This window comes from Crocuta crocuta, unplaced genomic scaffold (genome assembly GCF_008692635.1).
Source record: "Crocuta crocuta isolate KB4526 unplaced genomic scaffold, BGI_CrCroc_1.0 scaffold262, whole genome shotgun sequence".
In the NCBI taxonomy this organism is placed as follows: domain Eukaryota; kingdom Metazoa; phylum Chordata; class Mammalia; order Carnivora; family Hyaenidae; genus Crocuta; species Crocuta crocuta.
This window is the reverse complement of record NW_027528869.1, coordinates 3,544,781-3,571,932: the sequence shown is the minus strand read 5'-3', so window position 1 is coordinate 3,571,932 and position 27,152 is coordinate 3,544,781. Positions and strand designations below refer to the sequence as shown.

Below are 27,152 nucleotides of genomic sequence, written 5' to 3'. Positions count from 1 at the left end.
GTAAATGTGCACAAGCTGGAGAGGGGTAGAGAGAGGGGAGATTTCATGAACAGTGAGATCATGACCGGAGCCTAAATCAAGGGTCAGATGCTTAACCAATTGAGCCACCCAGGCGCCCCTACCTACCCACTTTTCTAATCTCAAAGACAATTTGTAAAATAACTGATTGAGAATGGTATTGTTGTGATAGCTAGAAATAATAACTTGCTGAGAATGGAAAAGAGGCATTAAGTCTATTAATCATTATACTTTTTGTTCTCAGGCGAATTTTCCAGAAGAAAGCGATCTAAGTCAGAGGACATGGACAATATACAGTCCAAACGTCGTCGATACATGGAAGAAGAATATGAGGCAGAATTTCAAGTGAAGATTACAGCCAAGGGAGATATTAACCAGAAGCTACAAAAGGTGTTGAAGATTACAAATTAAAAACCGTATTAAAGAAAAAGCATGACCATTTTTATTATATTAGATTTTTGACATTATAAATACTGGCGTATTTAGGTTTTTCATAGAACTTGAAGAAAGTAGTTAAGCTTATTATTCTCAATAATTAAAAAACTTTCTGATTCATTTTTAAAGAGTTTTCAGATTTTATTTTTTCTTCTGTACTGAACTTTATCCTAGTGGCAATATTAGAGTCTTACATGTTAACATTTGTTATAAGCTGGTTTCGTGGTTGTAATTTCCTATATTGTAAAATCTTTATTATGTACTTTAGGCTTAGTTTTAAAAATGATAGGGACAGAGCTTTAGAATGACTAGGGAAAGAGAGTAGTTAAAATATGGACTTTGGAAACGTCCGCCATAACTAGAGTTAGAAATACTGAAAATACATAGCGTTTAATATATTTTTCAAAATATGTTAACAGATATTAATGACAAATGCCTTTTTTAGAGGAATAGGAAACTCATGTAAAATTAGTTTTTTAGGGTCTTGTAAATTTAATGATGAATTTATAACTAATCTAGGTTTTAGACTACTGTCCTTCCACTAAGATACAGTATAAATATACACATTAGAAAAAGGAGTAGCAAGGCAATAAGAGGTGGCTCTTTTTTCTTCCAGCTTTTAAATTTGTCTCATGGAGCTAATAATGCTTACTTAGTCTTTTTTATAGAGTTGTTACAAATAGGAAGATAGGTATGTGAAAGAATTTTGAAACTTTTATTTGAAACTTCTATGTGTACTGAGAGTTTACGCCTCTGGAACAGTGTTACTCAAGTATGGACTGTGGACATATTCCATGTATTATTCTATTTGCTATGGATCCAAAATAAGATAAATATGTAAATTGTGAGTAAGCATTCAGAAATATTTCATAGAAATTTCATAGTGCAGTGACATTCTTAGTGTCTCAAAAAAATATCCTCCGCAACAGATTAGAAATTTTAAAAACTGGTCCTTTCCTTCAACTGATTTCCTTTGAATCACAGTAGAAGGTATGAGAGACAAATATTAAAATTTCCGTTTAAAATTATTTATAAAATTTCACCATCTGGAAATTTTCTATTTTTAGTATAATTCTATCATAGCAGATATTACATATGTAGAAGTGGAGGCTTTTAGCAGATGACATTGTGTTATGGATGCCAGCATGGTATTTGTTAAACTAATCCACATATCAGTACCGTCTTATTAGTACTTAAGAATATGTACAGTTTGCTGCTTGCTAAAATGTCTTCTTTGCTGTAACAAAGAAATATGTATCTCTTTAGGTTGTACAGTGGTTGCTAGAAGAAAAATTGTGTGCACTACAGTGTGCTGTGTTTGATAAGACTTTGGCAGAATTGAAAACACGAGTGGAAAAGATTGAATGTAACAAGAGACATAAAACAGTTATTACTGAACTACAGGTTTGTATACTGACTTGAATTGTATACTCATGTGTCATTATTTTTATCACTTATTTTTGAGGGCACATTTTCGAAATATTAGAAGTAAAAGGAGTCTCCATTAGTTTGCTAAGGCTGCCATAAAAAATGTACTATAAACTGGTGGCTTAAATAACAAATGTATTGTCTCATGGTTCTTGAGGCTAAAAGTCTAAGCTCAGGGTGTTGGAAGAATTGGTTCTGTTTGAGGGGCTGCAAGAAAGGACCTCTTCATGTGGCTCCTCTAGCTTCTGATGGTTTACTGACATCTTTGGCATTCCTTGCTTTGTAGAAACTTCATCCTGATCACTGGCTTTGTCTTCACATGGCAGTTTACTTGTGTGTGCCCAAATTTCCCCTTTTTACAAAGAAACCAGGTATTTTGGATTGGGGCCCACCCTACTCCAGTATGACCTTATCCTAACTAATAACCTTTGTAAAGACTCTATTTCCAAATTGAGTCACATTCTGAGACACTTGGAGCTCAGACTTCAACGTACGAACTTTTGAGACGCATATACGCAGTTCAGCCCATAGTAGAGCTTCAAGACCTATCTTGGTTTTTGAATATGTTTTAGTCACTGAAGAAAGGCTGGTAGTATCTAGCATGGCATAAGTACCAAATAATATTTAAGTGATTCTTTTTATATTAATCCACTTCCTGCCATGGATCATACGTTATAAAGATATTAGTTAATTTATATTAATAATTGCTACCTCCTTTTTGTTATTAAATATAACTATATATTAACATGCAGTGCCAGAGCTTCTAATTGACTGAAATGAACACATGTTAACATGCTGTACTAATTCATTTTATTCCAAGACTAAGAAATTAGAAATTTTTATCAGTACATTCATTCTGTCATAAGTAAATGTGTGGTTTCTATTAGGCTTTCTGAAATTGGAGCATAGTCTATAGATGATGAGTTTGCAAACCACTTACAGAGGTTTATTTTACAAATGAGGTGGGGCGCCTGGGGGCTCAGTTGGTTAAATGTCTGACTCATGATTTTGGCTCAGGTCATGATCTCTCTGTTGGTGGACTTGGTCCCCATGTTGGGGACATGGAGCTTGCTTGAGATTCTCTCTCTCTCTCTCTCTCTCTGCCCCTTCCCCCACATGTGTGTTCTCTTTTCTCTCTCTCAGAAATTAAGAAATAAACATTAAAAACAAACAAATGAGGGCAAAGTAGTCCATGAAAATAAAGTCACTGTTTTCTAGTTATAAAGCAAATTCTATCCAAATGTGACTAGAATTTATGTATTATATTTCTCAACCTAAAAGTTCTTTTCTTGGTTTCATATTGCTAATTTTGTTTGAGGTCAGACTTTTTTTTTTTTTAATAATAAGGTCTTTGTAGTAATTTTGTAATTTAGAACAATACTAGTCTTGTTTCTTCCTTTAGCAGGTCTTTCTAATAGTGATAGTGTTGTTTAATTATTAAACTTTATTTTACTAGTACTGTTGAGAATTTTGAATTAGAACTTGAAAATGTTTGCTGATTTAAAAAGGTGATTTCAGGGGCGCCTGGGTAGCTCAGTTGGTTAAGCGACCAACTTTGGCTCAGGTCATGATCTCACAGTTCGTGGGTTCAAGCCCCGTGTCAGGCTCTGTGCTGACAGCTAGCTCAGAGCCTGGAGCTTGCTTTAGATTCTGTATCTCCCTCTCTCTGACCTGATCTGTATCTCTCCCCTGCTCCCCTCTCCCCTGCTCATGCTGTCTCTCTCTCTCTCTCTCCGAAATAAAACATTTTTTTTAAAAAGGTGATTTGTTTCTCATTTTGTAATTTTAGAACATGAGTTTTTGACTCTCAGATTCTCATGTAATGTGCAAGTCCAGATCTCTTAACATTTAATAAACCTTAGCACTTGGTGTTTCTTGGTAGCCTCAGAATCGGAATTTTTCAACACCAAACCAATCTTTCTTCCCATTGTTCCTCTTATTCATAACTCTTGAATTCTTAGAAAATTCTTCAAAGAATATCTTCCCATTTTTCTTCCCATTGATAGTTTTTGAGTTCTTAGAAATAGATTTCTCTCAATTATTTCACATATACAGTGGGTTGTCAAATTATAACTTTTTAATTTCTTATTCTTTTAATGTACTGTTGGATTCAATTTGTTAGTATCTTGTTGAGAACTTTTGCATCCATATTCATGAGGGATATTGTCTACAGTTTTTCAGTGGGGTCTTTGTCTGGTTTTGGAATCAAGATAACACTGGCTTGGTAGATGGAAGTTGCAAGTTTTCCTTCCATTTCTTTTTTTTTTTTTTAATGTTTTTATTTACTTCTGAGAGAGAGTGAGAGAGACAGTGTAAGCAGGGGAGGGTCAGAGAGAGAGGGAGACGTGGAATCCGAAACAGACTCCGGGCTCTGAGCTGGCTGTCAGCACAGAACCTGATGTGGGCCTCAAAACCACAAACCATGAGATCATGACCTGAGCCGAAGTCGGACGCTTAACCGACTGAGCCACCCAGGCACCCCCATTTCTACTTTTTGGAACAGTTTGAGAAGAATAGGTATTAACTCTTCTTTAAATGTCTGGTAGAATTCTTCTGGGAAGCCATGTGGCCCAGGACTCTTGCTTGTTGGGAGAGTTTTGATTACTGATTCAGTTTCTTTGCTGGTTATGGGTCTGTTCAAATTTTCTGTTTCTTCATATTTTAGTTTTGGTAGTTTGTGAGTTATATCCATTTCTTCCAGATTGCCCAGTTTGTTGGCATATAATTTTTCATATTATTATAATTGTTTGTATTTCTGTGTTGTTGGTTGTGATCTCTCCTCTTTCATTTGTGATTTTATTTATTTGGGTCCTTTTTCTTTTCTTTTTGATAAGTCTGGCTAGGAGTTTAACAGTCTTTTGAATTTTTTCAAAGAACGAGCTCTTAGTCTTATTAATCTGTTCTACTGAAGTTTGTTTGTTTGTTATTCTGTAATTTACTTGTACTCTAATGCTTATTGGTTCCCTTCTTCTGCTGGCTTTAGGCTTTCTTTGCTGTTCCTTTTCTAGCTCTTTTAGGTGTAAGGTTAGGTTGTATATTTTGAGAGTTTTCTTGTTTCTTGAGGTAGACCTGTATTGCTGTATACGTCCCTCTTATGTCTACTTTTGCTGCAAACCAAAAGGTTCTGGAGTATTGTGTTTTCATTTTCATTTGCTTCTGTATATTTTGTTTTCCTTCTTTAATTTCCTGGTTAACCCATTCATTCGTGAGTAGAATGTTCTTTAACTTAAGTATATTTGTGGTGTTTCCAAACTTTTTCTTGTGGTTGACTTCATGTTTCATAGTGTTATAGTCTGAAAATATGCATTGTATAATCTAAGTCTTTTTGTGCTTGTCGAGGCCTGATTTGTGACCCAGTTTGTGATCTATTATGGAGACTGTTCCACGTGCACTTGAAAAGAAGGTGTTTTCTGCTGCTTTAGGATGAAATGCTCTTAATATATCTGTTAAGTCCTTATGGTCCAGTGTATCATTCAAAGCAATTGTTTTCTTGTTGATTATTTACTTGGATGTTCTGTTCATTGCTGTTATTGGGGTGTTAAAGTCACCTATCATTGTTATCAATGATTTTCTTTATGTTATTAATTGATTTACATATTTGGGTGTTCCAGAGTTGAGGGGATAAATATTTAAAATTGTTAGATCTTTGTGTTGAGATCCCTTTAAAATGATATAGTGCCTTTCTTTCTGTCTTGTTACAGTGTTTGATTTAAAATCTAATTTGTCTAATGTTTATATGGCTGCTCTGGCTTTCTTTTGATGTCTATTCAGCATGATAGATGATTTTCGATCCCCTTTCTACCTGGAGGTGTCTTCAGGTCCAAAATGAGTCTCATGTAGGAAGCATATGGATAGGTCTTCTCTTTTTATTCATTCTGATACCCTATGTCTTTTGATTGGAACATTTAGCCCATTTACATTCAGAGTGATTATTGATAGATAAAGAATTTCATATGATTGTATTACCTTAAAAGTTGTCATTTCTGGAGATTTTCTGTATTCCTTTCTAGTCTTTGTTGCTTTTGGTCTTTCTTTCCCACTCAGAGTCCCCTTTAATATTTCTTGTAGGGTTGGTTTAGTGTCAAACTGCTTTAGTTTGTGTTTGTCTGGGAAACTGCTTATCGCTCCTACTCTGAATGACAATCTTGTTAGTTAAAGTATTTTTGGCTGCGTATTTTTCCCACTAAGCACACTGATATATCATGCCATTCTCTTCTGGCCTGCCAAGTTCTCTGGAGATATCTTCTTCTATCTTGATCTGTCTTCCCATGTAGGTTAGGGATTTCTTTTCCTTTACTGCTTTCAGGATTCTTTCCTTAAGTCTGTGTTTTGCAAATTTTACTATGATATATCTTCATGTTGTCCAGCTTTTATTGATTTTAATGGGAGTTCTCTGTGCCTCCTGGATTTGGATGCCTGTTTCCTTTCCCTGATGAGGGATGTTTTCAGCTGTCATTTGCTCAAGTAGAACTTCTCCTCCTTTTGCTTTCTTCTTTTTCTGGGACTCCTATGATACGAATGTTATTATATTTCATGGAGTTGCTGAAATATTATAAGTCTATATTTGTGATCCAATACTTGTCTTTCCCTCTTGTTTTCAGCTTCGTTATATTCCATAATTTTATCTTCTATATCACATTTTTTTTCTTCTGCTACTCCCTTGTGTTCATTATATCCAGTCATTTTTGCATCTTGGTTACAGCATTTTTATTTCAGCCTCACTAGCTTTTAGGTTTTTTTATCGTTGTACTAAAGGTCTATCTGTTTTTTCTATGCTTTTTTCAAGCCCAGCTATTATTCTTATGACCATTCTTAAATTCTGGTTCAGGCATGTTACTTATATCTATTTCGATTAGCTCTGTGGTTGTGACTTCTTCTTGTTTTTTCTTTTGGGATGCATTCCTCCATCTTGGCATCTTACCTTAGTTTCTGTCTTTTATGTGTTAAGAAAGCTTGTGCTTTGTACTATTTCCACTAGAACTGACACTTTGCAGCACTCTATGAACAGTAGACCTGGTGCATGTAGGGTGATTTGTGCTCGTCTTCACTGGGAGGGGCCAGTGTTGCTCTAGCTCTTAATCACACTTGCCCTNGGGGTGGGGGGTGGGCATAGTGTAAATGGCACAAGGCATTATCATGTGCACTGTGCCACTTGCTGAAGTCCCTCCATGCTGATGGGAGGGGTGAAAAATGGTGTCAGCCAGCTCTGTTCCCTGGAGAGGGGAGTGTATGCTGGCCGGTGTTCAGAATGCCCTTATAGAAGATCAAACAATCTACCCCCTTGTGTCCCCAGCTTCCATCAGATCCATGCCTTCAGCCTGTCTGTATCTGAGTCACTTGCAACGCAGTGCTCCTTTGTTTTATCTCAGGTGCCTGACTGGGTTTCTAAATTCCAAAAATTAGGGACCGTGCACAGGCTCAGACCTGTGATGATCCTCTGGGGAGGTTTTCACCTCACCGTGTCTCACACATTTGTCCCAGAAGGATAGTTGCACAACTGTATAAGGGCTTGGATTTTATAAATGTTAAAGCATAGTAAAAAGGCTATATCCATGTTAGCTGATCTCAGAAGGTATCTCTGCTGAATCAAAGAGCTCAGTGGCACCCGCCAACTCTTTTGTCCCCTTAGAGGCAGTGAGGCCCTCAAATGCCCTGCACAGAAGGGGAACTGTCTTTTCTAGCATGACACAGAATCCTTAGAGCACTCTGTCTAAACTGGAGCCTCTGCCCTCCTCATCCACAGGAGCACCACTAAGCCTACCAGGCTCGACTCTGGCAATGACATGAACCTACCTTCAGACTTTCAGTTCCACTGCTCTTAAAAACTTGTGACACTCAGCTCTCACTCATTTTCCCTGTCAGTAGTTTTGGGGAAGTGTTTTTCTTTTTTTATTTTCTTTTTTTAAATTAAAAAAAAATTTTTTTTTAGTGTTTTATTTATTTCTGAGAGAGAGAGAGAGAGCGCGTGAGCAGGGGAGGGTCAGAGAGAGAGGGAGATAACAGAATCCGAAACAGGCTCCAGGCTCTGAGCTGGCAGTCAGCACAGAGCCCGACGCGGGGCTCGAACCCACGAACTATGAGATCATGACCTGAGCCGAAGTCGGACGCTCAACTGACTGAGCCACCCAGGCGCCCCGAGTGTTTTTCTTTTCTAATGCCCTGCATGCTGCTTTATCTCTCTCTCTCTCCCTCCCTCTTCCCCTGCTCCCTGTCCTTCTCTTTTTCCTCTCTCTGTGATCAGGGCTCTATCTACTCTGCAGCACCTGCTATTCTCTTCTCCCCCAAATCACATCTCCACCCATTCCTTTCTTCCATGATGTGGTCCCTGTTCTCCCTCTAGTTTTTCAGTTTGTTCCTTCAATTCTCAGATTGTTTTCCTGGGTGTTCAGTATCATTTGAAAATTATCTAGCTGTGTTTGAGGGACAAGGCAAGATCTTCCTACTACTTTGCCATCTTAACTCCTCTCTTCTGTATGTTTTCTTTACACAGTTTCTGTATCTTTGATATTGTTTGGGAGACATTGTTTTCCTGTTTTGCATATGTTTTCTTAAAGTTCTTTGTTCACTGTTTCTTTTAACTCTGAACAGATTTTAAACCATTTATTTAAAGTCTTTGTCTAGTAAGTCCAGTAACCTGAGTTATCTTTCTATTAATTATTTTCTTTCTGTGAATGACCCATACTTTCTTTTTTGTTGTTTCTTTGAATGCATCCTAATTTTTCTTTTTTGTTGACAGCTATTATAGTGTTGCAATTCTGGGAATCAGATTTTTTTTTTCCCCTACCCAGAGTTTGGAGATGCTGCTTATTGTGGTTTGTTGTTTATTGGTTTGGTCTCTTCTAGAAACTATTTTTTGAAAGTATATATTCTTTGTTGTGCGTGGCTACTGAAATCTGTGTTTCATGTGCTTGGCAGTCAGGTGACGTTTGGATAGTTACCGTAAATGCTTAGAGCATAAAAACGAAAAAATGGGAGAAAGAAAGAAAAGTACCTTACTTATCTTTGCAGATTACCTCTGTGTTGGTGCACTCCTTCAGTGCTTAAGCAGGCCATTTAAAACTTGACTTATCCAACTTGCCTTATCCTTCACTTACTGCTTGCATAAGTGAAAGCTTAGGCTCTCTTCAGGCCATTCTGAGCATGCTTTTTTTTTCCTCCTGCGCATTTGCATAGTCTTCTCAATTCCCCAATAAGAGCATGAGCTTTTAAAGTCCCATTTTTGCCATGTTTCACCTTTCCTAACTTTTCCCTTCCTAGGCTTTTCTGTTTTGTGCTTGTCCATATTGGTGTCCTTTTCCCCAGTCTGCTGTGCCAATAACTTTGTCTTTAAATCTTTTTGGGAAAAGCTGTCTGGGATGGTGCCCAAGCCTTGGATGTTACTCAGAGTTGTGGGAAACAAAGGTCTGCCTTTGTGCTGGGCCTTAAGGGAGTTGCCAGTTCCTACAGGGTCCATACCCTTTCTGTGGCACTGTCAGGTTGTATCAGGCGTTCAGGCTATTATCTTCACAGCTACTGCTGATCTGGGTGTGGGGAATGGTGAATGGGAAATTTAAAAGACCCAGTGCTCTCTTACTGTACAGCATCAGCTTTATTCTTCCCTAAGGCTTCCCTTGGCTGTTTTAAGTTTTTGAATAGATTCCAGAGTTGTGCAAAAGTTGATTCTAACAATGTTTGTCAGCTCATTGGTTGATTTTGGGGAAGGAACTGCACCCTGAAGTTCCCTACGCTGCTATTTTCAGTGATGTCTCTCTTTTCCAGTATTTTTTTATTTTTACTTTCAAGGATTCCAGGATTTAAAACTTATATATCATTTACTTCAGCAAATAATTATATACTTTGCTAAATTATTTACTTTTTAAAATATATAAATGACCATAAACTTTTTGAAAATCCTACCAGGTATATGTATATTCTGTATTTCATTCCATAGCGTTTGGTTAGTGCATCTTCTTCATTCGCATATGTATATATTCATTTATTATAACTGACTCAATCTGGCAAAATCTTAATGAGTTTTATAAAATTCAAAGTTAAGGGGCGCCTGGGTGGCTCAGTTGGTTGAGCATCCAAATTCAGCTCAGGTCATGATCTCATGGCTCGTGAGTTCTAGCCCTTCATCGGACTCTCTGCTGTCAGCACAGACCTCTCTTCAGACCCTCTGTGCCCCCTCCTGCTTGTGTGTGCATGCTCTCTTTCTCTCAAAAAATAAACCTAAAAAAAAAAAAAAAATTAAAAGTTAAAATACATTTGAAAACAGATAATCTGATTGAGTTTAGATATTTTGCTCTAAGGAACAAATTAATTACTAATTTTTGTATTAGTGCTTTGTTGTTTTAATGCAGCAGTTATTAAAATAATTGACTTTTGAGGGATTCATGATCCTTTTGCTATAGTGTAAAAATTTATTATAAATTGGAAAATTTGGTGACAGGATAGGATTGAGTCATGTAGACTTTATTTTTAGAGAAAAGTTTATTAAGTTCTCTTTTCTGCTAAAATCTTTAGGTATAAATTTCTTTGTAGATACAGAAAAGTAGATTTTTATTGATTTTTATATTACTCGTCCCTCTAATGTATTTTTAAAATGGGCTAGATTAGGATTATTTAAAATCATTTTTATGACTTTATAATTGTTTTGCTGTGATATGACTTTTGTCCACATCTTTTTATTAACACCTGTTTTAAAAATGATAACTTCCTTTTCTGTGTACTACACGTATTTTATAAGGCTGAAAAGTAATTTCTGCTCTTATAAAATATCTGGAGAATTAGTTATATAATAATTTTCTATATTACCTTAAGGATTGGTTGGTTTCTGAATTGTGAAAAAGCTTTGCGTGTTTTCACTTTTTCAGAGATGTCAAATGGTATAGTTGAATCTCAACAGTTATTCCCATGAATTTAATTATTTTTTAAATAAAGGATGTTTACTTTGATGTGTTGTCAAGATTAGAACTATAGTGACTTCTAAGAAAGTCTTATTTTTTTTTTTAGAAACTTTTTAAAACTTTATTTATTTATTTTTGAGAGTGAGAGCGAGAGAGAGAGAAAGAAAGAGAGACAGCATGATCAGGGGAGGGTCAGAGAAAGAGGGAGATACAGAATCTGAAGCAGGCTCTTCACTGTCAGTATGGAGCCCGACATGGAGCTCCGTCTCATAAACTGTGTGATAATGACCTGAGCCGAAATCAGGAGTTGGGTGCTTAACCGACTGAGCCACTCAGGTGCCCTGATAAAATTCTTTTTAAAAAGTAATTAAGTACTACAGATATATATGACGTGAAAGTGAAGTCCTTCTTTTTACACTCTCCCTCACTGCCTGCCAATACTAGCCTCTAGAAGTAATCACTTTTAACTTTGGTATTTATTCCTTCTAGACATTTCCCCATATGTATATCAAAATGACATTTTAGTGTAAGTAAAAACAGTATAATGATACCATACAAAGTATTCAATTTACAGAATATCCACCAGATAGATTCAAGAATGAAAGACATTCTTGTATAAATTGGGACAGAAAACACTTGCCCATATATATTTCTTGAATAAGTTACATGAAATATTTTAGCCATAGAAAGGTAAATTCATATTAAGTATATAAAATTATGCTGTATGTCTTTGGGTGTTAAAAACATGCATAAATACTCAAATCCTGAGGAAATCTTCATCTTCAGAGTCCCTAGGTGATTGATTGCCTAGGCTCTGTCAATGGACTTAAATACTTTGTTGACATTTGCAGTCTCCTTCAGAAGTGACTGCTTTCTGAAAGAAACTTTAAAAGTAAATAATACCATTTTCTTTTTGTGATATGTTTATACTGGATAAAAGAAATTTTCTGGAGTTCTTCCTTAGGCAGGCCTCATGAACACACTCAAGTTTAGTTTAAATTTCTTGAAAGTATATTTAACATAAAATGGCAGCAGCAGTTAACAGCAACAAAAACAGTTGCGTATCATCACATCTATACCTTAGTAAAAGCCTGAAATACAAAATATCCATGTGGTGATGTGTTTTTTCTGTTTATTCATTTCTGTTTTCTTAAATTTTCTATGAATATGTATTTGGGAAAAATATGTGATCAGGCAATTTATATAAACAGTATAAGTGATTAATAAATTAATTTCATTGAAATGTTAATGGCAGCAAGGTAATGTTTTGTTAGATTATTTTAAATTAACAATATGAAATTAAGTGTTTCTGAAAAGAAATCATTTAGATATTTGATAATTATTCGATAATTTAGATATAAATTATCATTGAGATAAGAATAACCATTTAAACAAGAGCTATTCTGTCTCAGAAGTTACACCCGTGTGAATACTACCCAAGGAAATAATCTGAAAGAACAGAATTGTTAATTGCATGGTTATTTGACTATAGCAATGCATTGAGAAACATTGAACATTTCCACCGGGAAAGAGAGTATATAAATAATGATTCAATAAATTATACATCTATCCACAAGCAGTATTGGCATTGGATCTTTATGACTTACAGGTGTGTCAATATAGAATTCTCAGAAAATTGCGTGGTTACAACATATTAAAAGTACTGAAAAAATCCGCACAATTATACATGCTTAGAAATGTACTAGTTTGTGAGTTCTAGGAGGAAAAATACTAACCTTCTAAAATTAAAAGTGTTTACCTCAAGGTGTTAAGTTCAAAGGTCATTTTCGTGTTCATTATAATTTTCTGATTAATATATTTTATAATTAGCCTGCCTTATTTTCTGTGCTGTTAGTTATCTTCTGACAATCCTTTTATTCATAGGTTTCTTGTTATGTATGCATGAGTTGCTTTTTGATACCATAATGTTACTTGATTTTTGTTTCATTTTTGCTTTTTTTTAGGCCAAGATAGCAAGGTTAACCAAACGCTTTGGAGCAGCCAAAGAAGATCTTAAGAAAAGACAAGAAGTAAGAATTTCTATTCTTGTACAATTAATATTGAGCTCTAAGTGGTACTCCGATAATCTTAGGAAATGGTGAGATGGGAAGAAATTCTTCTTTTATTACAGGTCTGAAATTTGTTTTCCTACTTTGTATTTCCTATGTGTTTTTTCAGGAGCTGCAACTCTAGAACTAATTATTCACCCTTTTCTAATCCTCAATTACTGTTTTCATATATCAACACACATCTATTTTATAGTATTCTTAACTTAAAGTTATAGTATAACTTATAGTATTCATAACTTAAAGTTATGTTTCTGTTTCATTTTTAAAATTTTGTTTTTGGGATTATCTTACCATGTTTCTTTTTACATTCTTGCCAGGGTCCTATTTTTGTCTCTTATTTCCTCCAAGGTATGTTAGTGTTCCATTGCCTAGAGTAGCCCCTTCTCTTCTTCGCTTCCCACGTAGTAAAGTGCAAAGATCAGAGCATAACATAAAACCCCAGTGTAACGTCTGCCTTGTGCTTTTCGTTATCTCCTCAGTTATTCGGTAATACATATATTTTTAAAGAATATTTATTTATTTGTTTTGAGAGAGCATGAGCAAAGGAGGGACAGAAAGAGAGGGAGAGAGGGAATCCCAAGCAGGCTCCATGGTATCAGCACTGAGCCTGACGTGGGGCTCAATCTCACGAACCCGTGAGGTCGTGACCTGAGCCGAAATCAAGAGTCAGATGATTAACCAACTGACTGAGCCACCGAGGCACCCCTGTAATACATATTTCAATATAGCACTTGTGTATTGCATTATAGTTTTTAGTTTAATTTCTTTATTTTCCTCTTGACTTTTTTTCTATTTGGGCAAGTTACATTTCTTTGCCTGGAGAGGAGAGCTCCATTGCCTGGCACTTACCAATTGCCAATAACAGTTATTTCAGTAGTAATTGTTACTGTAAGATTTTCTGGTTTTCATTCATTTTCATATCTCCTTTATGTGACTTTAGGTAAAACCATTTTGAAATAATTATAGATTCACAAGAAGTTGTAACAATACTACCTAGACTTCTGTGACTTTTTCACGTAGCTTCCCACAGTGGTGAAAACTTGGAGAACTGCTGTGCAATACCAAAGCCAAGATATTGATATGATTCTATTAAGTAGTCTGTAGACCTTAATAATTTCTACATAATGTAGACCAGTTTTTTTATTAATTCATTGTACGTATGTGTTTGTGTATGGGTGTGCCGTTTGTGCAGTTTGATCCCATGTACAGACTTATGTAACCTCCACCACAGTCAGGATCTAGAACTGTTCCATCACCATGAAGGGGCTCCCTCATCCTGCCATTTTATAGTTTCAGCCTGTCTCATTTCCCATACCCACCCACTCCTGTCCCCTGGCAACCACTAATCTGCTCTTCATCTCTATATTCTTTTTACCTCACTTTTTCAGCTCTGGTTCCTCTTTTTTTCTTGAGCAACTGATCGTTTTTATCTTTCTTCTACACAGACTAATCTTACCAAACCCTCCTTTGACCATACCCCCCAATTTTTTTTTTACTATAGCTTCTTTAATTATATAATTAGTTCTTGGATTCTGAACTCCACTTTGTTAGCTTTGTTTTTTTTGTCATAATATAAAAATCGAGGTATTTGGTTTCTTATTAGAAAATTGATGTAAACCTTTTTTTAAGCCTTTAAAACAAATTTTTATAATGTTTATTTATTTTTGAGAGAGACAGAAAGAGAGAGAGAGAGAGAGAGAGAATGAGTGGGGAAAGGACAGAGAGAGAGGGAGACACAGAATCTGAAACAGGCCCCAGGCTCGGAGCTGTTAACATAGAGCCCGATGTGGTGCTCAAACCCATAGACCACAAGATGATGATCTGAGCTGAAATCAGATGCTTAACTGACTGAGCCATTGAAGTGCCCCTGCTTTAACCTTTTTTATTTGCTATACTTGAACCAAACAAAGGGCTTTGTAATTTTTCCTTTGTTTTTGTACAGTGTGAATTTCTACTTTTTCCCTTTTATCCTTGTGTCTGATCTAAGCAGCATACTGCCCACTGTATACTTTTCCAGTGTTTGTGCATGTCTGATTTGTCTTCAGAACTATTTTCTAGTTCTGTAGGCAATCTTTAAGGAGTAAAGATAAAAATATTACAGTCCCTGAATAGTTTGTTATGGAGAGGTAAAAGTATAATGGAAATGACAAATACTGTATAATTCTTCAAGGTTGGAAAAGATTAATTTGAACAATTAGAGCATGTGGTACTTGAAGAAAAATATTGAGATGGTCTTCAAACTTCCAAATTTTGTTCCTTCCTTAATTAGCTTTTGGTTAAGGCCAGTTTTATATGCCAAAACTGGGACATCTTTCTACCTATTCCTGTTAATATTTTTTCCTGTAAGAGTGATTTCTAGAAATCTCAAGAATTTGTTCTTTTATGTCCTAATTCCCTTTAACGATGTTATCCACTATAATTTTAAATCTGTGTCATGCTAGAATTTGAAAACAGGCAAGATGCAGAATGAAAGTTTAGAACTTAGTTCTTCCCTTATTAAAATAAATAAAGAAACAAAAATACTTTAAATACTTTTCTTCTATTTAGATTTGCTCATTGGTCCTCTGATATTGAGTTAAAAACAAACCCCATCATGCTAGTTTGTCTTAAAACATTTCCTCTTTTAGTTTTTAAAAGCAGAAAACCCTCATAGGCAGTTTACTATTAAGTCCACATTTATAATATAATCTGTGTTACTGCCTTAAAACTGCTATCTCTAACTTCTATCTTTTCTAGTTCTTACTATAAAAGAAATGTAAAGATATTTCTTATCCTTTATCTATGAAAATCAGTGATGTAATTGATTCAGTAAAATTTAAGATTAAATCTAAATTCTACATTTGAATTTTTTATTTAAAAATATTTTTGTTTTTGTTTTAATTGTGGTGCAAACATGTAACATAAAATATATCATTTTTAACTTCATAGTTAAGTAGTGTTAACTATATTAATAAAATCATTGTGTAATAGATCTTTAGACATTTTTCTTTTTGCAAAACTGAAACTCCATACCATAGAACAACTCCCAATTTCTCCTTGCTTCATCATTTGGATACTTTTTGTGTTCATGATTTGACTACTCTAAATACTCTTAAGTGAGATTACATATAGTATTTGTTTTGTTTTGTTTTGACTGCTCAACTGTATTGTAGCATGTGACAAGATTTCCTTTTTATTTTTATTTTTTTATTTTTTATTTTTTTTATTTTTAAAGATTTTTATTTATTTCTAGGAGAGAGAGAGAGAAAGACAGCGTGAGCAGGCGAGGGTCAGAGAGAGAGGGAGTCACAGACTGAAACAGGCTCCAGGCTCTGAGCTGGCAGTCAGCACAGAGCCCGACGCGGGGCTGGAACCCACGAACCGCGAGATCATGACCTAAGCGAAAGTCGGACGCTTAACCGACTAAGCCACCCAGGCGCCCCTAAGATTTCCTTTTTAAAGGATGAATAGTATTCCACAATATGTATATAGTGTATCCCATATTTTTTTTACCCATTCATTTATTGATGGATATTTGGGCTGCTGTCATCTCCTGGCTCTTTTGTGAGTAATGCTACAGTGCACAGTGCTGTGCAGATACCTCTTTGAGATCCTGGTTTCAAGTCTTTTGGATTTCTACCCAAAAGTGAAATAGTAATTTTGATTTTAGCTTTTTGAGGAGCCTCCATACTTTTTAATAAAAGAGACCACCCCATTTTTCATTCTTACCAGCAGGGAACAAACAGGGTACCAATTTCTCTGCATTCTTGCTAACACTTGTTATGTTCTGATTTATAATAGTGGCCATGCTAATGGATGGGAGGTGCCATTTCATTGTGGTTTTGATTTGCATTTCTCTAATAATTAGTGATGTTGAGCATATTTTCTTATGCTTGCAGTCCATTTTGCATGTCTTTAGAGAAGTTTTCAGGTCCTTTGCCTATTTTTTAATTAGGTTGCTTGTTTTTTTAATGAAATTGTAGGACTTCTTTATGTGTTCTGGATATTAACCCTTTACATCAGATATCTTATTTACAATTATTTTCTCCTGTTCCACAGATTTCATTTTTGTTCTGTTGATTATTTCCTTTGATGTGAGGAAATTTTTAAGTTCAGTGTAACCTCCTTTGTTTTGCTTTTTGTTGTTGTTGTTGTGGTGGTTGCCTGTGCTTTTGTTGCTATATCCCAGAAATCATTGCAAAATTTGATGTCATAAAACTTTCTCCCTGTGTTTTCTTCTAGAAATGTTTAGTTTTGGTCTTCCATTTAGTTGTTTGATTTATTTTGAATTAAATTTTGTATGTTGGTGTAATGGTCCAGACTTCGTTCTTTTGTATTTGAACATTGAATTTTCATGCCATTTGTTGAAAGACTGTCTTTTCTCCATTGTGTGGCCTTGGCATCCTTGTTGAAAATCACTTGACCATATACGTAAGAGTTTATTTCTGGGATGTTTATTCTGTTGCACCATGTGTCTGTCTTTATGCCAGCACCACACTGTTTTGATTGCTGTAGCTTTGCAACATGTTTCGAAATCAAGAAGTATGAAGCCTCCAACTTTGTTTTTATCTTCCAGGACTGTTTTCAGGGTCCCTTGAGATTCCATATGTCTGTTTGGTCCATTTGGTCTGTGATATTAAGCTTTACTATTTCCTTACTGAATTTTTCTCCAGATCATATCTCTGTTATATAGAATGATGTATTGAAGACTCTTACTGTTGTTTCTATCTGTTTTTCAGTTCTGTGAATTTTTATGTCACTTGGAAGCCATGATGTTATGTGCATATATATTTTAATAAATTGTATGTAAAAATACAATATGATGCTTTTATCATGTACTTTTTGTCACATGTGACATTTTTTCACTTTAAAAGCTCTCTTTTGTTTTACGTAAGTATGGTCACCCCTTCTCTCTTTTGGTTATCATTTAAATGGAATACCCATTCTTTTACTTTCGACCTTTAGATCTAAAGTGAGTTTACTTTTAACAGCATATAGCAGGATCTTGGTTTTTATTCATTAACCCAATGTGTGTCTTTTTGTGGAGAATTTAATCCATTGGGATTTAAAATAATTTCTGTAGGGAGGAACTTAATTGGTATTTTGTTAATTATTACCTATTTGTCTTGGAGCTGTTTTGTGTCTTTTTTCTTGCTTGCTTACTTTCTGTGCATTTTGTTTATTTATTTACTTTTTTAGTGACAGTCTTTAATTTCTTTCTCATTCTCTTTTGTGTATCTTCTATAGGAATTTTATCTGTGGTTACCATGGCGGTTACATAGACCATTTTAAACTGGTAACACCTCGACTTCGGTCACATTTAAGATCTCTAGTCTTTATGTCTTATCCCCACAGTTTTGTTATTGGTTTTATTATATTGCTTTATAGTGTGTGTCCTTTAACAAAAATGTAGTTATTTTTGTGCTTGAATTCTATAAAAGAATTAAATGTGATTTAATGTACCAGCTTTATAGTAATGCAGGGTTCTGTATTTGTGTATCTACCTTTACCAGAGAATTTCATCTTTTACGTATGCTTTCTAGTTGCTGTCTAATGTCCTTTCATTTTCACTTGCAAGACTCCTTTTAGCATTTTTTTGTATTGTATTATAGCTCTAATGGTCACAAATTTCCCTGGCTTTTTATTTATCTAGGAAAGTCTTAATTTTGCCTTCATTTTTGAATGAAAGTTTTGCTTAATACAGTATTTTTGTTTGGTAGTTTTTTCTTTCAGCATTTGAATCTGTCATTGCACTCCCTGTTAGCCTTCTAGGTATCTGCTGAGAAAGCTACTGATAATCTTTGGGGAGCTACCTTGAATGTGATGGGTTACTTTTATCTTGTTACTTTCACAATTCTTTATTTGTGACTTTTAACACCTTGACTATGTTTTTCAGTGTAGATCTCTTTGAGTTATTCCAGTTGGAGGTTTCTGAGCTTCTTGAATTTGTATTATCAGTTTTTTTCCCCTCAAATTTAGGGAGTTTTTGGCAATTATTTAAAAAGACTTTCTGCTCATTTTCCCTCTTCTATTCTTAGATTCCTATATTTGTGTATTGGTCCTTTAAGTGTTTTCTCATATCCTTTGAGCTCTCTTCCCTTTTTTCATTCATTTTTCTTTTTGCTCCTATAACTTGATAATTTCAAATGACTTGTCATCAAGTTCTGCTTAGTACAGTCTGGTATTGATGCCCTGTAGTGAATTTTTCATTTCAGTTATTCTTCAGATCCAGAATTTCTTTTGGTTCTGTTTTAGAGTTTCTATTTCTTTGTTAATATTCTTATTTTCTTCATGCATCACTTTTCTAATTTCATTTAGTTTTCTATCAGTGTTCTCTTTTTACCGCATTGAGCATCTTTATGTCATTTATTTTGAATTCTTTAATGGGTAATCCATAGATCCTCATTTCTTTAGGGTCAGTTTCTAGAGATTTATTTCTTTGGTGGGGCCATATTTTCCTGTTTCTTCTTATGTCTAGTTCTCTTATGTTGAAATTTGGGCATTTGAAGAAACAGCCATATTTCCCTGTCTTCTCACAGTATATTTATACAGAGAAAGACCTTTATTATTCAGCTCAGGTTGATACTCTGGGAACCTCTCAAACCTTTTCTAGAGATGTATTTCCACTGAGGTTGTTTGTGTAATGTCTTATCTGAAGAGTCTTGTCTGTTTCTACTTGGGAGCTCCCCTCTGGCATCTATCTGTCTTACATATTATAGTTCTGGTTTTATAAGCCATTGTTTAGGAGGTTCCCCCTGCTCTGTCTGTGCTACTACAATTTTTCTGGTGCTGTGCCAAGCTGATAGGCTTAACTTGTTCTCATGTGACCTCTAGATATACAACATGTACCACTTCCTTCAGGTCAGGTGAAACAGAAACCAGTACCTTAGGCAGTTCCCTGAAAAGCCATAATGTTGCATGAATGTTCCACTCTTCTCTTTCCTTTTTGAAGGAGAAGCCACAAGTGAGGAATTTTGATTGCCATTCTGTGTTGGGAGGGGTTTGGGGTATGGGAGGTAAGTGCAACAGACTTTCTTACCCACTACAATGCATCTCTTCTTGGCCTCGCTATTGCTTGGGGTCCTGTACCTCTTGACTGGTTTCTAGAATTCTGGCAAAGAAAATTTGGTCTACCCCATGATGGAAGGAGGCCATACTGTGTTCTAAGCCAGTTGTGTTTATTTATTATGCTTTATTCATTTTTCTGTTTTTCTCCATGAAATGTTCTTTGCCTTCATCTTAACTATTTTCAATGTACTAATTACTCAAAAGACCTATATGAACATTTTCCTCAAAAAGTTTTTTTAAAATTGGCAGTGCACAGTTACTTTAATTTGTTTTTCTATTTGTTTCATATGTTTTTGTTCACAGATTTTAAACATCTTTAGAGCAATATATTGTAACTTTATTTTTTTGTCTCCTCTACACATGTAGCTAATACAATGCCATAACTTGTTGATGAAAATTATCCTCTTATCCTATAAAAAGCATCAAGATTTGTTGATTGAGGGGCGCCTGAGTGGCTCAGTTGGCTAAGCATCCAACTCTTGATTTTGGCTTAGGTCATGATCTCACTGTTCATGGGATCCAGCCCCATGTTGGGCTCTGCACTGTTGGTGCAGAGACTGCTTGGGATTCTCTCTTTCCCCTCTGCTCCTCTCCTGATTGTGCACTCTTTCTCTCTCAAATAAACATTTTAAATAAATTTAAAAAATTGTTGATTGAAAAGAGTGATTAGTAGCATGTACTTGATGTAATCTTAAAGCACTTTTTAAAATATTTATTATTGGGGCACCTAGGTGGCTCAGTCGATTGGGTGTCTGTCTTTGGCTCAGGTCATGATCTCATGGCTCGTGGATTCAAATCCCACATCAGGCTCTGTGCTGACAGCTCAGAGCCTGTTTTGGATTTTGTGTCTCCTTCTCTTTTTGTCCCTCTCCCACTCATACTCTGTCTCTCTGTCTCAAAAATAAACATTAAATTTTTTTTAAAGATTTATTATTATATTTTATTAATCTTGAGCAGAGTTATTTATATTTTTTAAGAAATAAATAATGATAGTGTAATTACTGATAGAATCCCAAATAATGCTAATTAACATGTATAAGAATTCTGTTTTTTGGGGGGAAAGCCTGAAGTAAGTTGATACTTAAGTTTAGAATTGAGACATCTTTTTATGAAATTACAAGTTGCCTAGTGGCAAGTATTAATTTTTTAAACAATAACTGTAAAAATAATTTTGACTTGAGAATTTTGCTTTGTGACCTTAGGCACCACTTAATTGGTATTCCCCTGTTTTTGACAAAGAATAAATATGTACCTTGTTTGTTGAGTTTCTGTTGGTAATTTGGTGCCTGATATGTATGGTATATAGTAGGCATTCACTAGATATTTATTGAATGAGTATGTCTAGTTATTCTTTAGATTCATTTATTAATATTAATTAGCATGTAAACCATTTTTCACATTTTATCTACTCCTCTTAAAAATTGAAGTATTTTTAAAAAATTGAAGTATTTAAATTATTATATTAATCTTTCACATAATAAGCAGTTGTTTCAACAGGTTAAGTAATTTGTTTAAGGCACAACTAACAGGTGGCAATGCCAAGATTCAAATTCTTGTCTCATTTAGTAATATTTTCTACTATATTATGGAAGTAACAGATAATATATTGAGAAAGCGTACAAGGTTTTTTAAAAATATTAAATTGACTTCAGATGCACAACATAATTCAACACATATACATTATGAAATGATCATAGTAGGTCTAGTTAAGGTCTTATTTTTAAAGATCCCTTTCATATTGGGTTTTATTTTACCTGGGTAATTTTTTCTTCCAGAATCCACCAAACCCACCTGTATCACCAGGAAAGTCTGTAGTTGACGTCAATAGCAGTAATAATAATGTGGCATACAGGTGAGAATTGTAAATAATTTATCAGGTTTTTAACAGAACATGATTCTGACTTTCTTAATTTTACAAGAAAGTTTTGGAATGTATTCCTAGTTATTTTTGTAGAGATGTTTGGTATACTAAATTAAATATTTTTTTGTATTTGTTTTGTTTTGCTATAATTGTTCACTTGTGGCTACTGGCTTTGCTAATTTATTATAAGGCTTTCTTTAAAGGTCATTTAAGATTTGACTTGTGCTAAATAGTATTCTTTCAAAGTAAATGAGAAGAGCGTTGATTAGGGATAATAAGAACTAATGTCTACAGATACTAAGATATACATTTGTTTTTTTGGCAAAAATGTTGAGGACATTAGAATCTAAGACTTCCTTAATGCCATAGACCCCAGCATGCTGAGGTCTGTGTGCCGTCTTTGCCTCAGCATCCTCATTTGCACTTTAGTGCTACAGTACCCACATGTAGCCACCCTTTTCTTCCTATGGACCACTGCTTTCTCTATTCATAAATTGATGTCTCCTGAATGGTATTTGCATTGACTGTGTGTGTGTGTGTGTGTGTGCGCGCGCGCGCACGTACGTGTACATATATATACCATATGTGTATATATTTTTTTGTAGAAATGCAGGCACAGTGAGACAGATGCTCGAGTCCAAAAGGAATGTAAGTGAGAGTGCACCACCATCCTTTCCAACCCCTGTGAATACAGGTAATATTTTTAAACACCAAAGTTTTCTTAGGAATTAAAAGCTTTGGTTCTCTGTTCTTACAATTTTTTTTTTAGATTGAAATGATCTAAAGAACTGAGCATATCTATCTAAAATTAAATGATAAATACAAAGTTGTATTAAAAATACTCAAGAAAGGGGCACCTGGGTGGCTTAGTCGGTTAAGCGTCCGACTTTCGCTTAGGTCATGATCTCGCGGTTCGTGGGTTTGAGCCCCGCGTCGGGCTCTGTGCTGACTGCCAGTTCAGAGCCTGGAGCTGTTTCAGAGTCTGTCACTCCCTCTCTCTCTGACCCTCCCCTGCTCACGCTGTCTCTCTCTCTCTCTCTCCTAGAAATAAATAAAACATTAAAAAAAAATACTCAAGAAAATATAAAAATTCAAGTTCAGTGGTTCTCAAACTTTCTGGTTTCCATATCCCTGTATAATCTTATAATAGTATTAAGACTCCCAAAGAACTTTTGTTTTTATGGCTTATACTAGTTGATATTTACTGGAAATTAAAATACAAACTCTTACATGTTTATTCATTTAAAAATAATAACAAACGTATATCATGTAACACAAATAAAATATTTGAATGAAAAAATAACTATTTCCCAAGCTTAAAGCAATTAGTGAGAAATGTTACTGTCTTACAGTTTTACAAATCTGTCTTGTACTTAAAACAACTGTCTTATACTTAGGACAGTTGAAGATAGCTAGATTCTTCTGTCTACCTCTGCATCCAGTCTGTTGCAATTTGTTGTTTTGGTTGAAGTATTTGAAGAAAGTTCAGTCTCATACAAATATGTAGTTGGGAAATGGCTAGCCATGTTAGAGGATTTGTGGATATTCTTTGACACAGTCAAGTAGTTAATGGTTAGTTGCAAAGTAGAACATGAAACCATACCAATGAACTTTTCTAATTTTTTCATTAAAATCCATTTGTCTGTCTTGGTTGGATCTTTTACTAATATTATTCATCAATCATTTGGAACATACTCACTGAGTTATGTAAGACTTCCATTATTGACACCTCTCAATAAACTGTTTAGAAATCACATTGATTCTGGAGCGCCTCGGTGGCTCAGTCAGTTAAGCGTCTGACTTTGGCTCAGGTCATGATCTCACAGTTCATGAATTTGAGCCCTGCATTGGGCTCTGCGCTGACAGCTCAGAGCCTGGAGCCTCCTTCATATTCTGTGTCTCCCTGTCTCTCTCTCTCTCTCTGCCCCTCTCCCTCTCGTGTTCTCTCTCTCAAAAATAAATAAACATTTAAAAAAAGCATTAAAAATAAATAAATAAACATCAAATTGATTCTTGTCAGAAATGTCTGAAAATTTGGGAAGCTGTTATGGTGTTAGTGGCAGATACACATTTTTCCAAAGTTCTTATTTTTGTTTTAAAACTCAAATTGTATTATTGCCAATAAATACTATTAGTTGTTTTCTTTGACTGCCAGGATTTATTTTCAAGAAAAGGTTTGTTAGGGCACCTGGGTGCTCAGTCGGTTTAAATGTTTATTGTTTTTGAGAGAGAGAGAGAGAGGCAGGCATGAGTGTGGGAGGAGCAGAGAGAGAGAGACACAGAATCCAAAGCAAGCTCCAGGCTGTGAGCTGTCAGCACAGAGCCCGACGTGGGGCTCAAACTCACAGACTGCAAGATCATGACCTGAACTGAAGTCGGGCACTTAACTGACTGAGTCACCCAGGTGCCCTGAAGCAGCCAACTCTTGATCTCAGCTCAGGTCTTTATCTCAGGGTCATGAGTTCAAACCCCGCTTTGGGCTACACATTGGGTGTGGACCCTACTTTAAAAAAAAAAAAAAAGACAGACAGACAGACAGGAAGGAAGGAAGGAGAAAGGAGAAAGAAAGAAAGAGAGAGAAAGAAAGAGAAAGAAAGAAAGAAGAAAAGAAAAAAAGAAAATTTGTTAAATACCCAAGTGTGAATAATCACACTATCATGCTTTCAAGTAAAAATGGCCTTCTGTGAAAAAGATTGTTAGGTTAGTTTTATAACTCAAACAATAGTACAAGCATTTTGCCATGAGCCAGACATGCTGCTTTGGCATGCAGTGATAATTATTGTTGTATATTTCCTATTTTTTCACACAGAATATTAAGTCCTATACTCAAGGGCTGAGATTTAATAATAGTTTCTACTACTTCATCATGGACGTTCTTGAGTGGAACGGACTTTATTTTTTACTGTGAACGTTTGGGGATAAAAAAATCTATTGACAGTTTGGTACCACTCAGTACCTTGATTTTTGTACTGAGGCATCAAGAAGTTTTACTCAGCATTGCTTTAGCTCCATCAGTGCAAATATTTACATGATGAAAAATCAAGCAATGTCTTATGATTGTTATGAAAATAGTTTTGGCATTCCCAGCTCCCTGTGAGGGTCTCAGTAATCCCCACGTGTCCTCCCAGATAACACTTTGAGAATTGCTGCTCTACTGTGCCTGTTGTTTTGGAGAGAAAGAAACTTGGTCATCAGTTTGAAACCTGTTCAAATGAGAATAAAGATAAATAGTTGAACCAAAATTACTATAAAACTTTAGTGACCAGCATTTTGATTTTTTTTCTGGTTTTGGTATTAACTCTCTTATTTCTTAATTCATCTCCCGTCTTCAGTCTGTTATTTCCCAAATCGTATAATGCCATCAGAGTGTCAGTAGAGGCAGCTTCCCCTTCCTGATTCCTCCCAGGTAATTCAATAAAACTTAATCCACAGATAGAGGTTTCACACATGGTCCAAATGATAAAATACCATGACCAAGCTTACTTTATTCATTAATAGTGACGATTCTTACTAGATTGTCTGTTTGAGTTTATATATTGTCATTGTTTTAAGGCATTTATGTTTTTACTGTCATTTCAAAAATATCTGTACAACTTCACCAAGTTCAGTGTTTTTTAGCCATTTTACCAATTACTCTGAAATGATAGTAATTTTCAGACACTGTTTTGATACTCAGATACATCAGTCTTCCATATTAGTCATAAGCTGTGTACCAAACATAGATGCAAAAATGTTTCTATAAATTTAACTCTAAGAATTTCCAAAATGAAGGGCCCCCTGTGTGGCTCAGTCGTTTGAGTGTCTGACTCCTGATTTCTGCTCACGTCATTATCTTGCAGTTCATGAGCCTGAGCGTCACTGCGTTGGGCTCTGTGCTGATGGTTCTGATCCTGTTTGGGATTCTCGCTCTCCCTCTCTCTACCCTTCCCTGGCTTGCACTCTCTCTCTGAAAATAAATTAAGTTTTAAAAAGACTTCCAAAATTTAGATCTTGAAGGAATTTTATTATGAAAAACTTTACTATAGCAGTTGCAATGCATTAAATTTGTATTGTATTATCCTAGCTGATAAATGAAGACAGCCATTTAAACTGAGACTTCTTTTTTCTTTCTATAGTATCTTCAACCAATCTTGTCACTCCTCCAACAGTTGTCAGTAGTCAACCTAAGTTGCAGACTCCAGTGACTTCGGGTTCTTTGACAGCAACGTCAGTTCTTCCTGCACCCAACACAGCTACCGTAGTTGCTACTACTCAGGTGCCTAGTGGAAATCCCCAACCTACAATCTCTTTACAACCTTTACCAGTGATTTTGCATGTACCTGTTGCGGTATCCTCCCAGCCTCAACTCCTACAGAGCCATCCAGGGACTTTAGTGACCAATCAACCATCTGGCAACGTTGAGTTCATTTCTGTACAAAGCCCACCTGCTGTGAGTGGTCTTACCAAAAATCCAGTATCCTTGCCAGCCTTGCCAAACCCATCTAAACCAAACAATGTTCCTTCTGTGGCCAGCCCTAGTATTCAAAGGAACTCTCCTGCCAGTGCTGCACCATTAGGAACGACACTTGCTGTACAGGCTGTTCCCACAGCACACTCTATTGTACAAGCCACAAGGACTTCTTTACCTACAGTAGGCCCATCGGGACTCTATAGTCCATCAAATAATCGAGGTCCTATACAGATGAAAATTCCAATTTCTGCTTTTAGTACTTCATCTCCTGCAGAACAGAGCAGCACTACTACCCCAAGGATTGGTAAGTTACTATATAGGCTTCATAATAGAAATACAAGCATGTTAATGGCCTTTAGATAACTGAACGTTTGTGTTTGTGAAAATGCTCTCTTTATTTGAATAAGAAATTAAATAGAATATCCTGGAGGTTATTTTTAGTAAGTTTTTAGTTACCTAAAAAGTGATGTTGTTAAAGTGGTATTTGAGACTTTATTTTGAATGAAAAGTTAGCGTTTGTAATTTAGCTTTTAGTAATTTTTCCTAATCTGAGTGAAATTTTTCCTTTAGGCTTTGAGGCAAGCATTATGAATTTCTCTTATAATGCATTTGGCAGGAATATCTGAATAGAACAAATTTATTTTAAAGTATCTACTTTATAGAGTATGTGCTTAGAAGAGGAAATGACAAACCACATTATCTTCCCTGCCCATTTAGAAAAATCCTATGTGCATTCATCACTCACGTCTTCTAAATTTGAACAATCTAAAAACAGGTTCTTCTCTCTAACTTATTATAAACTGACCACTTCTTATTTTCTCTTTCATATATTTCCTCTGTGACATATTATATGATTACATTTGTATATGTCTGTATACTTTCCAGAATTACAAAAAAGGAGGAATGAATTTTACCTGTATTTAAAATCTGTAAAACTATGTCGTCTTTGTCTTTAG

At 35.3% G+C, this 27,152-nt stretch overlaps 1 protein-coding gene across 4 annotated transcripts in view; it reads left to right on the top strand.

Moving 5' to 3' along the window:
- Positions 1-27,152, top strand: part of ATF7IP (activating transcription factor 7 interacting protein) — a 109,631-nt gene that overhangs the window by 59,225 nt on the left and 23,254 nt on the right. For all 4 annotated transcript variants that reach the window (XM_077756441.1, XM_077756442.1, XM_077756440.1 and 1 more), the window contains 6 exons: positions 263-408; positions 1,720-1,857; positions 12,734-12,799; positions 21,661-21,737; positions 22,352-22,440; positions 25,862-26,500. In XM_077756441.1, the coding sequence (XP_077612567.1) occupies positions 263-408; positions 1,720-1,857; positions 12,734-12,799; positions 21,661-21,737; positions 22,352-22,440; positions 25,862-26,500 (1,155 nt within the window). The remainder of the gene's footprint in view (positions 1-262; positions 409-1,719; positions 1,858-12,733; positions 12,800-21,660; positions 21,738-22,351; positions 22,441-25,861; positions 26,501-27,152) is intronic.